At 39.4% G+C, this 15729-nt stretch overlaps 1 protein-coding gene across 4 annotated transcripts in view; it reads right to left on the reverse strand.

Moving 5' to 3' along the window:
* atp2b1a (ATPase plasma membrane Ca2+ transporting 1a) overlaps window positions 1-15729 on the reverse strand; it is a 150852-nt gene that overhangs the window by 3597 nt on the left and 131526 nt on the right. For 2 of the 4 annotated variants that reach the window (XM_087787265.1, XM_087787264.1), the window contains exons 6-21: window positions 14667-14828; window positions 14423-14461; window positions 11333-11488; window positions 10472-10686; window positions 9316-9558; window positions 8373-8614; window positions 7240-7477; window positions 6123-6302; window positions 5965-6052; window positions 5798-5904; window positions 5536-5727; window positions 4512-4725; window positions 4220-4431; window positions 4045-4152; window positions 2646-2834; window positions 2278-2367 (exon numbers count right to left, since the gene is read on the reverse strand). In XM_087787265.1, coding sequence (XP_087643391.1) covers window positions 2278-2367; window positions 2646-2834; window positions 4045-4152; window positions 4220-4431; window positions 4512-4725; window positions 5536-5727; window positions 5798-5904; window positions 5965-6052; window positions 6123-6302; window positions 7240-7477; window positions 8373-8614; window positions 9316-9558; window positions 10472-10686; window positions 11333-11488; window positions 14423-14461; window positions 14667-14828 — 2675 coding nt within the window. Of the gene's footprint in view, window positions 1-2192; window positions 2368-2645; window positions 2835-4044; window positions 4153-4219; window positions 4432-4511; window positions 4726-5535; window positions 5728-5797; window positions 5905-5964; window positions 6053-6122; window positions 6303-7239; window positions 7478-8372; window positions 8615-9315; window positions 9559-10471; window positions 10687-11332; window positions 11489-14422; window positions 14462-14666; window positions 14829-15729 lie in introns of all 4 variants that reach the window. The other 2 variants (XM_087787267.1, XM_087787266.1) reach the window with 2 other exon arrangements.

Genomic DNA, 15729 nt, shown 5'->3' on the forward strand with positions numbered 1-15729 from the left:
TTAAATAATGACTTAGAAATACCTTAAAATGTAACTTCTTTTAATCCATATACATTTTATTTTTAAAATGAACCTTCATTATTCTGATGATACTGACATACTTCCACATAACATTTAATATATATTTGGATTCAAATAATAAATGACAAAAATAAATTGTGAATGAAACTGGTTTCATAGAATGAATCAGACGCAACATTTTCTCTTAAATAATTGTTTTAAAAAAAATTGTAGTTGAATATTTTAACCGTAGTACGTTTTGTTTAATGGTTTCGAACGGATTCACAATAGGAGCCTAAATGTTCTCACAAAGTTAATCGCGAGTCAAACAAAATACATTGTGAGCCTCAATCTTAACTGTCTTAGTGTTTATCCTCCACCAAAAAAAAGTATTCATTCAACATCAATTCTACCATTATTGGAACCATCTATATAACCTATAAGCTTACTTTGAGTTCACCATCTAGTGGACCACAAAAAAAGATTCCCCCCCTGGCCTTGAGTTTGACATTTGAGGTTAAATTAATTCTGCCTTGTCACAACACTGTAGATGACTTCACTGAATTAAAAACATCAAAATTAATTTTCCTTTTAAACCCACAGGCTTATTAAAGAGCGAGAGGATATGAGTCATGTCTTTTGAGTAAAAGTGTGACGCAACCTGTTAGTCAGTGTTTTAATTCAGCTCAGAAGAATAGAAAGAGAATTCATCATATTCTTTAACGCTGTATTACAAGGCAGCAAAAAATAAACCCTATACATGTTTTGTGGTGTGGCTTGTAAATAACTGCTTCTTGTGGATTCACACTATAAAGACGTGTGTTTAAACAGTTAAATAACTTGTGTTTGGCTCTGATTCAAGTGAAAAACAAAAAGAGCTGCATTGATTTAAAACAGTGGATCTTATTATTCGCTTCAAAACATGCTGTGATTAATGTCTGGAGGTCATTTTCCCAATAACAACTATCACAATCCAAATTAGGATTAACAATGGTAGTAAGTTTACGAAACTGTTCAAGACCCAAGTCACATGAATCCAGAAGAGAGAGAGACAGAGAGAGAGAGATGAGGAGAGGGTGAGGAAGAGGGTGATAAAAAAAAGAAACAAGTGATTAAAAGAGAAAAGGGAAGACAGAGAAGAAGGGACGAAGAGTGGGACAGAGCTTGGTGAGACAGAAGGAATGAAAAAGTGGGCGGGGCTCAAACCAACACACGAGCGGGGGGGCGGGCGGACGGACGGACGGACGGACGGACGAGTGGTCAGTTTCATGTCCGTGGAGTCAGAACACAAGACGCTGCGGCAGCCAAGCATGTCTAACAAAGCCGGTAAACAAAGTCCAAAAAACAGCACAAAACCGGACCAGAGACCAGAACCCATGCAGAGCGTGGCGCTACCTTGCTGCTCACTGGGAGTAAACCTTTGAGTATAGCCCATGACACACGTCACAGAATCTAAGGGAGAATGCGGGGAGTCAGTGTGGAGGCCGGGTTGACATCGGCCCGAATTGAGACACGGACACACACAAACGAAGGAGCTCCGTCGACACCTGGAAGAGAAGCTGTGACGCTCACCACCTGTTGAGTGATCCACACACACACCTGTCACTCATCCAACCGCCTCACACACCTTCCAGACGATCGTCTTCCGCTGAAAGAACGTCTTGATTAATGACAGACAAAAAAATAAAGGCTCTCTGGGCCCGGCTGGAGTTTGGAGTGTTTTTTGGAGCGTGATCATGGGCATATACTCAAATTTTTTTACCCGGCTGAGAGTTTGCGACACAGAGCGATAGTGATGCACACACAAAAAAAACCTGCCGACCCGGGCAACACCATTTGAGTCAAACAGTCCAAATGCACATCATGATGACAGTTAAAAAAAACTCATCGTCCAAAGGCTACGACCCTAAGAAGCGGAAGCTGAACAGAAAACACGACGACACAGTGAGAGAGAAACACTCTGGATGCTTGAAGCTGACCTGCATACGGGGGAACATGTACATCATCGGCAGAGTTATTGAGCAAATATGGAGGATGGGCCGTTTTTTTGTTTTGTAAGAAAACAGAGGGGAAACATTAGGAGGAGCATGAGAGTCATCGACGTTTTTTGGGGGGGTGAGAAGAGAGCGTGAGGAGATGTTAGAAGAAGAGAATACAGAAGTCTCATGCACTAGAGGAGAACACGCACTCACACCCCACAGTGGCAGAAGCGGTGTTGGCGGCAGTGGTGGTGGTAGTAGAAAAGGCTACATGTGTAGGGCTAGAAACATTGGTTACATCGTGCTGTGGCTGGCTGGAGTTGGAGGCCTGCCGCCTGAGGGCCCCCTGAAAGGAAGTTCCACTCTGGAACGCACTGACTACATCCATCTGCAAAGAATCAGAGAGCGTGACAGGAGGAACCCGGAGAGAGGAGAGAAAGAAAAAAGGAAGCACCAGAAGAGAGGAAAGCAGAGGAGAATTAATTAAGCCATTGTAGTTCACGTCGAAGAACGGAGGGGGCGGTATAGAGTTAAAAGAAGGCGCAACTCCGAAAATCTAACCTTTGACCTCGCCCGGAGTACAATTCGCTTGACAACAATGATTTATGGCTTTTTCCGTCCAGGTTTCATCCCGCCAGACTCGCACACGTCGCCGGGGATCATTACCTGAGTCTGGATGCGGTTGAGGCCTCGGAACCAGAGGATCTGGCCGCGTCGGAGCTCCCTCTCGGCGTGGTCGATCTCCTCCATGTCGTCCAGCTCGTCCAGCTCCTCGTCGGGGATCTCCTCCTTCTGCGTGCCGTGACCCGCCGTCTTCAGGAACTTTAGGCGACTGGTGGGGACCGTGGAGATGACCTGAGGGGTAGAAGTTGTTTCTCATAACATTACAAATGGCTGCACAGCAAACTATTTGGGAAAACATTTCATTTTAATATTTAATTTTTTCAAATGTTTTGTTTTTTATTAAATCATTTTGGAATGGTTGGCATTTATCTGTCTTTTTTGTCATTGTACAAATTGTCTACAAACTTCCACAAATGTTGATAATGTCAAGTAACAAATATTAACATTTGAATTGTGTTCCAAATGACTATCTGGAGGGTCTAATCTTTTGAAGAATCTGTCACTTTACGTTTTTGCTTTGGTTCTAGTATGAATTTCATCCCTTAAATTGAATCTACTGTGCAAAATGACTCAATTCAATTTGCGTGTAAATGCTGTTGATACTTAAAACCTTTTAAAACGCCGTCAATTTATGCAGATTGAAATACATTAAAGGGAAAACATACATACACAAGATTTGAAACTTATACTGATTGTGATTCAGCATTCTGTTTTTGGTCATACTATACTGAGAATTGATGCATAAATGGATTTGAACTAAATATCTTTACTCAACTGTTGAAAGAGAGTCATTGTAAGCGTTTCTTTTGTAACCTGAGCCTCTGCGGTTTGCTTGAATATCATTTCCAGGATCAGCCAGACATGATTAGACTTGAACTGTAGTTCCAACAGACTTAACTAGTGTCATTCACTAGTCAAGTTTGCTGCTGTTCCTGTGACTAGCAAGAACTTAAGCAGCAAAACAACCTATTAAATCAGCCAAATAATTCAATGTTCAAGTTACTACAACATGTGTTTCACATCGTATTAAAACAATAAGTAGCGTTTTAAAAACACTGGCAGATTCTAATTCAGGACAGAGAAGAGTTTTCGACATGAGCGAACATCGTTATAATGAATTGTTTTATTGATTTTTCGCTGTTTCACAGAGTCTTAAGTGATTGACAGCAGTAGTCACCAACCACCGGGCTATTTGTTTTACAAAAAAACAGGTGATGATGATTCAGTGTTTAGTGAATGTATTTTTATGCACTCAGCATCTTGTTTTTGCAGATCATTTAATTTCAGTTGTTTTGATCAGCAGGTCTGTTGGGGCGCCCTGCTTTTACAAGTTTAATTTCAAGAGAAAAATGAGGCAGTGAACCAGGTTTGAGGTTCTCACTTTTACCACAAGGGGGCAGTGTCAGATCAGACTTTACAAACGATCGCAGCCGGTTCTCACCTGTCCCCACAGCAGAGAGCCAAATCCCAGGAAGGTGCACCAGAGCCACTGATCGACGGTCAGCGCCACACAGCTGAATGGTTTCCCTCCAAACTGCACGATGACGATCTGTACGGGCAGAAGAAAACCATGGTCATTCAATTCAACGCTGATCACCGACCAGCTCCATCCTCACCTGGATGATGAACGTGCCAAAGACTATACTGCAGAAGATCAAGTTGTTGAAGATGCCTTCGAAGACGTTCCTCTCGCCGTGAATCTTGCGGGCGTTGATCTCGTTAAACAGCTGCATGAGTACGAATGTGTTGAAGACGACGGTGTAGTGTTCGGAGGGCGGGGCGTTGAGAGGAGCGTTCCTGCCGCTGTCGATGTCAAACATCCTCTCCCCTGAGACCGAGACACAGACTTAAGACCACGGGAAAGGCCCGGAACAGCTAACAACGCGAGGATGGATCGTTTCTGCTCACCGGCAAACAGCAGAGTGAAGATGATGACCAGCTGGTACACCGCCTGACCCAGAATGTTCTTCATCATAGTGCGAGAGATGAGAGGCTTGTTGCGGCCGTACGGCTTCCTCAGCAGCAGGGACTCTGTGGGGGGTTCGGTGGCCAGAGCCAAAGAGGCGAAGGTGTCCATGATCAGGTTGACCCACAACATCTGGACGGCTTTCAGTGGAGAGTCCTGCGAAACACGGTGGAGATGAGGCGACCAAATATTACCAAAAAAATGTTGATGTCGATGGTTAAACTTTTAACAAGTCGTAGACAATTAATTACCCAGAAGTCTTGTTGATTTTATTAATTTAAAAAATATATTTTATAAATTATAAGAGTTTAACTTCTTAAAAGAAATGAATTGCTTATTTTCTTATTAACAAAAAGACACAGCACAGATTTGTTTTCAAACCCTTGCAGGAGCCAAGGACACAAATGAAGTCATGTGGGAACTTACTATCTTATGTTCTTGCTGTTTCAAATTATGTTTTAATCTGAAGTTTTTTAGATTTTAGTATATTATGAACTCTTATGATTGCTACTATCAACTTGTGGATATTTCTTTTTGATAGGAAAACATGTTACATTTAGAAGGTTTGGAAATAAATGTATACATTTAAGTCTCAAACTCAAGGACAAGGGGCCAAATCTGTCAAGTTACTTTATGTGGCCTGCTTGATGGTTAGTTTAAAATCAATATCATATCATCAGACTCAAACTTCCTGTAACAGTTTGGTAAATATCAATTTTGTTTTGCCCGCAATCAAAACAGTTAAAAAAGTATAACGTCATGGGTGTCAAATTTACAAACACAAGAGCCAGAATTCTTTAAATACATCTAGTCAGTTACAGGGAGGTAAAGATGAATAAATCTGCTCATTAATAAATGAATCCCATTTCACATGACAACATTAATAGCGATTAATTCTTTCATTCGTTAAAATCGATGAGTCTCTAAGAGTTAATTAAGCCTCACTGTCAACGAAGATGTGGTTACCTGAGTGATGCAGGCCCCGGTGAACGCAACGATCACCGCCACCACATTGACCGTCAGCTGGAACTGGAGGAACTTGGAGATGCTGTCGTACACGTTGCGTCCCCACATGACGGCTTTCACGATGCTTGAGAAGTTGTCGTCGGTCAGGATGATGTCGGACGCCTCCTTGGCCACGTCTGTGCCGGCGATGCCCTGCGGAGGCGACAGGACGGTTTAACACCCAGGTCTGAGGAACATCGAAGCCCTGATCTCAGGTACTGACCATTGCGAAGCCGACGTCGGCCTTCTTTAAAGCCGGTCCATCGTTGGTGCCGTCCCCGGTCACGGCCACGACCTGTCGCTGCTCAATGACTGTGCTATCGATAATGCCTGACGAAGACACACAGAGGTTTAGATAAATCCCAACCAGAAATAAACAAATTAAAGTACCTTTAACTAAAGTGTGTTTGTCCGTGGGAGAGGAGCGAGCGAGGACTCGGAGTTTGGGCCAGATCTTGTCGATTCGTTCTTGTTCGATCTGAGAAGGATAAAAATCCGTCACATCACGGAGCACGACTTAAGCCACACGTCTCATCGCTGCCGCTCACCTCTCCCTTTTCATTGCGTATCCTGCGATTAAACTCTTTGCCCTCCAGACATATGAAGTCGTCTCCGGGCTGAAGGATCCCACATTTGGAGGCGATGGCTCGAGCCGTGTTGATGTTGTCGCCCGTCACCATACGCACTGTGATTCCTGCTCGCTGACATTTCCTGATAGCGTCGGGCACCTGGGGAAATTAGAGGGAAGTTGAACACATGAATTCATTCATTTCCTCGTTCTTTTAAAATACATTTTATCATTAAGCATCAAAGACCACTATTGGGTGTAGAAATGATGACACAGAACTAAACACCACTCATGTACTCGTGCAGCTTGCTCACTCAACAACCTTTTCCTGGTGAAGGTCATTAAAAATGTTCTTAGCATGTCTTTTTTTAGAATAATGACTCAACTCCCGAATGTCATTACAGGGGGGAAGCATTTTAGTTAAATTAATGCTCAAAAGATGATTATCTTTTCTTAAATAATATTTGATGGTGACTTGATGAAAGACCAACATTTCACCTACTGTCACATTAAAGATAAATTTAAAAAACTTGTTTTGTGACCACAAATTAATCTAATATACTTTTATTATCAACATTTAAACTCTCTAGCCTTACAGATCACAATTTCAACATCTTTAATCATTATTTCACTTGTGCCTTCGATACATATTTGTATCGTCTTAATGTCTTGCTGAAATGTTTCAAATCAAGCTTATTAAAATTTTTACTGCAAGTTTGATGTTTTTGTTTATTTGTTTTGTACTGCTGCTACACTGTCATTGTCACAGCTTGAGGTATTTCGATTTCGTATCTCATCATTCAGACAGTCAACCACGTTAAATGTCACTACCTGGAATAACAATTTTCTCTATTATTTTCGGTTTGCTTGTCAATATCTTTCAATTTCTTACAGCTACAGTATGTTCCCTTTTAAAATACAAAGAAACATGGAAAAGCAAAGATCCGTCCTAAAAAAAAAACATTTTCTACTAGTATAAAATTTATTATAAAAAATAGACAACAAATCAATAACAGCCATAATAATACACAATTAATCGTAAAAATTAAACAAAGAATCAAATCTTTAATTTCAAACTCCATTTTCTCACCACCTACCTCAGGCCTCACAGGATCTTCAATGCCCACCACACAGACACAGGTCAGACCGGTCAGGATGTCGTTTTCAACGTCCCAATCGGGCTCCCCGTCAGAGACGGGGAAGTCTCTGTAGGCCAGACAAATGGTCCTCAGGCCCTCGGAGGCCATGGGCTCGATCACCTTCTTCACCATGTCGTCGCGGTCTCGTGGACGGAACACTTTTTGCTCCCCGTTAGCCGTCAGGATCTTATAGCACCTTGCGGGGAAGAAGAAACACAAGAAGGTTTAACGAGGTGACAAACTGTTAGGTCTTGCACTACTTGAGCACGTGGTTCTGTACAGGATATTAACCTTCAACCGTGCACTTGAAAATGGTTTTCTTAAAATCAATACAGCAATTAACCACACGTAATACAAAATGTGGGTGAGAAACTTTGTTTGTAGAAGTGTAGAAAAGCTATTCATTCATTAAAACCTTTTTAAGTAAGTGAGCTTGTCTAGACACAAGATGTTATAATATATCTTTTTTTCTTTAATCTTGTACATACCAGGCAGCATTTTTTTAATAATAACACCTGTAAATAATTGTATAAATATTTACTCATTTTAAATTATGCTTGGATATTGGCGCCGCATAATCTTTGCCTTGGTGCTCGGTTCTGTTCTATCGGTTATTTTGTGCGGCATTCTTTTATTCTGTACGGACACCACGGAAAAAAATCTTATGTGGCGTCTAGAAAAACCTACCACTCATGATCCATTTAATAAAGGTTTACATCAAAACTGGCACAGAGCGCGGCCTACACATGGTGACGTGGATTTGATTTAAGAGCTATTAAGGGTTATTAAAGTGTATGACTGTTCAGGGAGGAGGCAGCAAAGACAAAGCAGTGAACGTGTGGAGCAGCAGGGTGAAGACCACTAAGCTCTGTGTGGGTTCAACAGAAGTCGGCTCAGTTAAGAGGCTTACAGACTCTTTATCAGCTCATTTTCTCACTAAATGTTTTTAAGTCACAAACTGAGTCTTAGGTGGGAGGCACTTGGACATCCTAGCTGCTTAAGACATTACTCACCAGCCTCCTTACACCCAAGCACAGGCTAAAAACTGCACACAAATCCCATCAACACCACAAACCAAACAGTGGACTTACTTTTTCAAGAGAATCTCTGAAGCTCCTTTGCTGAACATGCGGTAGCTGCCATCGGCCATCTTCAACACGGTGCTCATGGACTTGCGGACGGAGTTGAACGTGTACACCTTGTATAGTTTCTCCTCTGGGATCTCGTTACGAATAGCCTGGTAGTCGCGCTTCAGGTCAGTCGTGAAGCCGAGCAAGGCACATTCGGTCTTGTTCCCCACCTGTCGAGGCAGGCCACCTTCCTTCTCTGGAGGCTGGAGCAGAAGCACAGCAAATCAGGAATTAGAAAAAAAGAATAAAAGTGCAGTTATGACATCATTTATAAGTCACTGTTACCTCTGAATTCTTATTAAGGTACTGACTAAATGAGAGAGATATATATATGGTGTATTTGAGAGGGAGACGGGGAAAAATAGACATTTTAATTAAGAGATATTGAATGTAGAACTCATGTTTATTTTTTTTTCTAAACTGTATCCATTAGCAAGTGCGGGGATGAAATAACTGCTGCCAACAAGCGGCAAGAAGTTTAATCGCAACACTTAAATTAACAAACGTTTATATTTGCATCTTAATTTTCAATATGCAAGTGAAGGATTATAAATAAGTAAATGTTAATAGATCAAATTATTTTATACCATATGGGAATATGAACCATAAAGAAATATGATAAATATATATATATTTTTTTTTTTTCTCCCAACCCTAGAAAATATGGTCTACTAAACATCCTTAAACCTATATTGAGGCTAAATTTAGGACTGGAAATCCACTGGTTATGTTATAACATCAGGCTCTGAAACTTTGAGGTATTCTTTACTGCTAAAATAATTATTCACATCACAAATTAAAGTTTTAGTTTAAATTTCACAACGTGTACAATTTATTTAAAAACAATTCTTATACAATAGATTTCTGCACAGTCGCTCAGAAAGCATAAAACCAGACGACCTACCATGATCTTAGTCGTGTAGGCGCAGTTGACAGCGATTCCCAGGATGAGGATGTCTAAGATGGATGCAGGAAGAATCTCTGGTTCAGGGACTTTCCTGTAGTGTTTGTCAGCCAGAAATGCCTGAACCACAGTCATGCGATTCATCGTAAGTGTCCCGGTCTTGTCCGAGCAAATGGCTGTCGCGTTGCCCATTGTCTCGCAGGCGTCCAAGTGCCGGACCAGGTTGTTGTCTTTCATCATTTTCTGTGGAAGCAAAAATACGTTATGAAGAAGCCCCATCATAATACTGGCCCATGTATGTTGAATTCTTGTACAGTCAAGTGTGAGATCAACCACAGAAAATTTCACTTTGTCTTTCCTTTTTTAGATTGAGAAATATAAATTTTTTAGAATCTTCAGTTAAGTCAGCATTATAATAACTGATCTAACAACATTAAATAATTAAATAAAATATATATTTATGAATCGTTTTTTTATTATCAATTATTTAATTAAGTAAAATCGCTAGTTCTATAATAAACCAGAACACAGCGAGCCATTCTCTTTCCAGCATATTATATTTATTCATAGTTTTGTCAGAGTGGTCGTCGAATTGTCTCAACCATTAACAATCACAATATTCTATATAAAAATTCTCCTTAAAGTAATTTTAAATTATTATGTAATTTATTAAATAAATTATTTTATAACTTATATTGTCATTATCACTTAATTAAAATACATTTTCAACTGGAGTCGATGTCTCATTAAAACACAATTGCATTTCTAAATAAAATTGTAACGTAATTAAGTCATAAAAAGGCAATATTGTGTATTTGGTGTGCACACGTGTGTATTTGATGTGCGGCAGCTGGTGTTGGTCTCATAAACCAGCTCTCTTTTTTTACTTGCATCCAAAAATATTTCCCAAAGCTGCTACTTTGGGACGAGACCTATTTTACTTGCAGGACATTTCGGACATTAAATGGTCAACGTCCCCAGGACACACACGGACTAGTAACCTGACAACGTTGAGCTGTCCTCGCTAACAACTATGAAAGCTACACACATATATTTTTACCTTTTGTGAAGAAAACCCTCTGGGAAATGTCTTTTTTTGCCTCAAAGCTTGCAGAGTTTAAATGGAACACGCAACGTGCCAGAAAGAGGTCTCTACCTTCACAGAGTAAGCCAAGGAGATGGTGACGGCGAGCGGGAGGCCCTCAGGGACTGCTACCACCAGAACTGTGACACCGATGATAAAGAACTTCACAAAGAACTGAATATAGATGGGTGTGCAATCCTTGATCCACGGCAGGTTCTGGATCCAAAACGTGTCGACGACGAACAGAACCACCAGGATGATGACGGTGATGGCAGACATCACCAATCCTAGGAGGAACAGCAGAGACTTAACTTGGCGTCGTCAGAAAATAAGTATATCAGAGCAATCAGGATGTTGATCGGTTGAATTTAACATTTCCAATGTATAAACTTTGAGTTTTCTAATTAAATGTTGTTGGATTTTTTTTAAGCATTTAATTATGTTTTGAATAATTTAATTCACCAATTTCTATTTTGAAAGGTGAATTAATTTATATTTAATTATGATTTATTTTTTCTTCTATTTTTTCAAACGTTGAATTGGTTTTATTCTAATAATTATAGTTTTTAACATTTTGGAAATGAAGAAGAAAGAAAGAATAGAGTTGGATATTCTAATTCCAATAATTCAAAAATAAATAAATACTACTTTTTAAACAAAGCCTTCCAAATTTAATATAAAAATGTTTTTACCAATTTTATACCAGCATTCTATTATACCAATGTTCTTAAATCATTATTCAATTACAATATCAAACAATGTTATAAAATCACGCACTTGGTTTTATTAAAAACCAATTCCATCTATCAATACATAAATCATTGAATTTAATTATTTAAAACAATAATTGATGATAAAAAAAATCTAAAATGTTAAATTCAATGTTCTGCTGGAACTGAACTTTCCATAGAAAAGACAATGTATGTGTCTCACCTGCTTTGCCAATCTGAACAGCGAGTTTGGTGAGTTTGCCCTGAAGAACAGATTTCTCCTTCTTTGGCAGGCTGGCTTTCTTTTTCTCTTCAGCATCTGCACCTTCGTCGCTGTTAAGAGGCTGCATTTCCATCGCAGCACCGTCCTGTGCTTTAGCTGCAACCGACACAAACACACATTCTGAATAAGAAATGAATAACAACTGATGTGAATTGTTATGATGGGGTCATTCATGTGTTGCTCTTGGAGATATCACTTGTTTTTTTTATTCAACTACCAGTATTGTCAAGTCCCCGGTGACACAACCTAGAATACATGATCCCACACTCTGTATACCAAACTGTTTTCCTCCCCCAAGCGAAGTATCTTGGAGAACATTGAATCCTAGTGTCAGGTAGATGGTTCCCAGTTCTTAAATTCCTACCTGACAGATCTGAGCACGACTGTTACACCCTGCAGACCCTCATATTGTTGTGGATCGAGTTTCCATTGCTTAGGTCTGTCTTATATAAACCCTGGCATCATGAAAATCAGTGGACAGAACATATTTAATAACATTTGTTGATGTTGAAAAATAACAAATATAAATATGACAACTTTAAAAGCACTGAGACAGCGCATGCCTCTGGCAATGGCAAACTCGCCATTACTTTATTGAAATCCATACAAAACTTAATTAAATTGAATGAATCTGTCAAAACAAAAAAGAATGTATCTAGTAACTAGTAAAACAATGTTAAGTAAACATAATCAACATGTTGTCATGGTAAATGTTTTATTATTTTACATGTTTAGTTTTTTGGTGTTTTTTTTTTGTGCCATTTCTGAAGGGAGCAGTAGTTAGAAACCATGTTAATGAATTTCTTTTTTACTTTGCTTCCAGACAGACAGAAATGCAGAACAATTTAATAATTCAATGAAAAAAAGGAAACCTTATCAAAATGAAATATTGATAAAGTCTTCACCGATTTATTTGTATATTTTTCTTTTATATAAAATGTTATTTTTTGGTCTGTCTTTTACCTATAAATATTTAAATTTGCGTCAGAATAATATTCTTTCAACTAGTTTTCTGCTCAATTGAAAAGCTGCATTTCAGAAATGTGCCTGACAAATGCAATAGAAGAGAGTAGAAAGAAAAAAAAGGTTCCAATTGTATCAAATTACATTTTTATTACCCATCATTATCACATTGCTACCTCGCTAAGAAAGACGAGTTGCTTTATTTACTGTCTAATCCGTGAACTCTGTGTGACTAGGGATGCTTAAAAAGAAATTTGAATCCATCACTTTCTTCCAGGGCTCCATAATTATTTTTCCACGAACATCGCACAAGTCTATCAAGCAGGTATTCTTGGCGACGCAAAAGTGCAAAGCTGGAGAACAGATGGCCGACTATGCCTGCATCAATCATTACATCGTCTCATATGTTCGGAGATGGAGACGACGGAGAAAAGTGTCGGACTGTTCCAAACACAACAAACCCTGTACATACAGTCAGAGTCACATCATCATGTTGTATCTGGAACATGGAGGGGGGGGGGGGGGGGGCTACTACAGCTAGGCAGACTGCGGCTTGTTCTGCACTTACATAGTCTGTGTAATCTCAGTCTAAGGGATTATTGTTGATTCCTGGCAGACAGAGGGAATCTGTGCACCAGGGACTCGCACAACAGTCACAGACTCGAACCCCGCAGATAATAACTTCCCCCCCCCCAGCCGCTCAAACCTGAGCAGTCCAGTGTCATCGGTCAGGTTGGCAGTTCGAAACACCACAAATAGATACTTTTAGCAGCTTATCTCCGGACGGTTCATGTTGGGATAGAAGCAATGAAAAAAGTGTTGGGGCCAGCACTGGAGTCAGGGAAAATAGTGATGGGTGGGAAAGCAGATGTTCTGTCCCCAGCATTGTTGCATGGATTTAATCCCTTCACCACTAATCGCCATAACTGGATTCAGCGGCACCTGCTGCTTAAATTTCCCTGACGAGGAACGGGGAGTTTGCATGAGTGCCGGCAACAATGGAGAAGTCGGAACAGACAGTGCCGAGTGATGCCTGTTATTGGGTCACGCCAAATACCAAACTTCACTTTTCCTTTGCACTCGGAGAGTATGTAAGACGGAGTGACATTTGTGGAACGTGGGCTGAGAGCTCTCGCTTCTTTTGCAAGAAGATGTGGCTATGAACAGAACCAGAGTACAGACCGCAAGCGAGGACTACTTTTTTGAGCATTTAATAAAACACAAAGTCCTTTTTTGGACTAGGATCATAATGTTATTTTGGTCCACGGATGTTATTTCTTGACAGTACAAGGTATTTATATCTTGAGGATGTGCAGCTAAGTTTTTGGAAATATAAAGAGTTTTCAAAATAAAGTGTAATCCTTTTTAACAAATGATTGACAACCCTTCCATTGAAGACAGGATCCGACTGAAGGTTGACTCCATCTTGAAAGTTCAAAGGCCATATGAAAGCAAATAACTTGGTGTTTGTTGTAATATAATCATCTTTACAACAGACCCCAGTAGTTCTTCAGCCACTCAAACACAGACCAGATTCTTCTGCGTGAAGAGCGTAAACTTGCTCAATTCATTCACCCCAGATAATTCTTTTTTTATAAGTTTCAGAAAGCAGAAGACAAATTTCCCAACCATGTTTGGCATATTCTTGCATAATGAGGCTGAGAAATAACATCTGCATTTTTGGGTTCACAGAGAGTGAGCAGAGTTGTTGTGATTATTGAGTTGGAAAGTAATTCAATTTTGGATTGTGTGTTGTGTGCGAGTCGCATTCTGTACCATGCATGAGGCAATATAAGAGTAGGAACTAGCACATCAGCTTAAAACATTTATATATTTTGATAATTCAATTGTTGTTTACTTATGCAACTCAGGGATGCGAAGTTATCAATTATTTTATAAATGTAAATTGTTATTCTGCTTTCTGAACTCAAAGGAATGGACCATAAAATCTAAATAAACTCATATGACCCGCTTTCTATCAGTAGAAATTGGGTCGCATTCCTGGTGTCGTCAAACAAACAAAAATTGACACTCAATAAATTGAAATTTTTTGGGGAAAATGCTCACCTTTCTTTCGATTCTCCACTGACCCGTCCTGCTTTTTGTCTGTGATCCAAAAAATAAACAGAATGAGATACATGTGAAGCTGAATGGCTGAAGCTTTTCATTTCTCAGCTACATTAATTAAGATGAAAACTCAGGTTAATTAATCTGCAGCACTGAGGAGGGAGAGTGAAAAAAATACTCGATGCACTTTGTATGCTTCAGTTGCCTCCACAACCTTAACCATGACTATCAAGAGGACACCTACTTTTTCTTTGTTTCTTCTTCTCCTCCTTTTCCTTCTTCTTTTCTTCTTCATCTTCGTCGTCGTCCTCGTGACTCCCAAGTAAAGTGAAAATGATTCCAGTTTGAGAGTTGACGCCTACAGCCGTGACCAGCATTTTCCCTGAGCCTTCCATGACATGAGTGCCTGAACACATGAGAAGGAAACCAGAGTCAGTTAAAAAGGAGGAATTTATTGTGAGAAATATGCTTTTAGCTAATTCGAGTGAACGGCATGAAAGTGTCGTAGGCTCAGATAAAAGAGAAATGCACCAGCAGGTGAGGGAGAAGAATGGTTCTCGGGTGCCCATTCAAATACCCAACAAACCTTTAATCAGCATCAAAAGGTTGAATAAATGAGAACCGAGAGGCTGCAGAGGTTGATATTGATTGCTATTTTCCTGCTATACTACATCAGTGCTAGAAAATAAAATAACAAGTATTGAACGGGGAATAAACTGAAACCAGTGGTCTGTGATTAATTTGTGTTGGTTTTCGCTGTAAGAAATTCCACAGGCGATTTAATTGTTTAACCCTGTTTGAGTTTAAAATGTAATTGAAAAAGCCAAAACATAACACACAACTAACAGCTGCCGGGCTTTTAGTGGTCTGCTAATGTGATCTGCATCCTGCCCCACAGCTGACAAATTATTGATGCCGTACATTTGTAAAAATGACCTGTAATAAGACCATGATCATAGAGGAAAAGTGTTTTACAATACATTATTAATATGCACATATTCATAGACAAGATAAGGTTTAGTTTGTTGGATCAGCCAACAACATAGGGCCCTTTCATTCCCTTGATGTGGCTCCCATATCTTTGGGAAAAAATAGTGAAAAAAATAATACTAAAATAAGTTGTTTGTTGTTGTTGTTATTTATTTGTAGTTATGTTGTTTTTCAGTACAATTGTATTAAAAGACTCAAAAGAACTATGTTGGATTTTGTATTCTAGTATATTTATTCCATTTGATTCCTTTCAAAGTCAAAATAAAATGTATTTAATATTAAAAATATTTTTTTTTGTTTTTCATCTCATTGATTTT

The sequence above is a fragment of the Callionymus lyra genome, chromosome 3, assembly GCF_982586985.1.
Source record: "Callionymus lyra chromosome 3, fCalLyr1.hap1.1, whole genome shotgun sequence".
In the NCBI taxonomy this organism is placed as follows: Eukaryota; Metazoa; Chordata; class Actinopteri; order Syngnathiformes; family Callionymidae; genus Callionymus; species Callionymus lyra.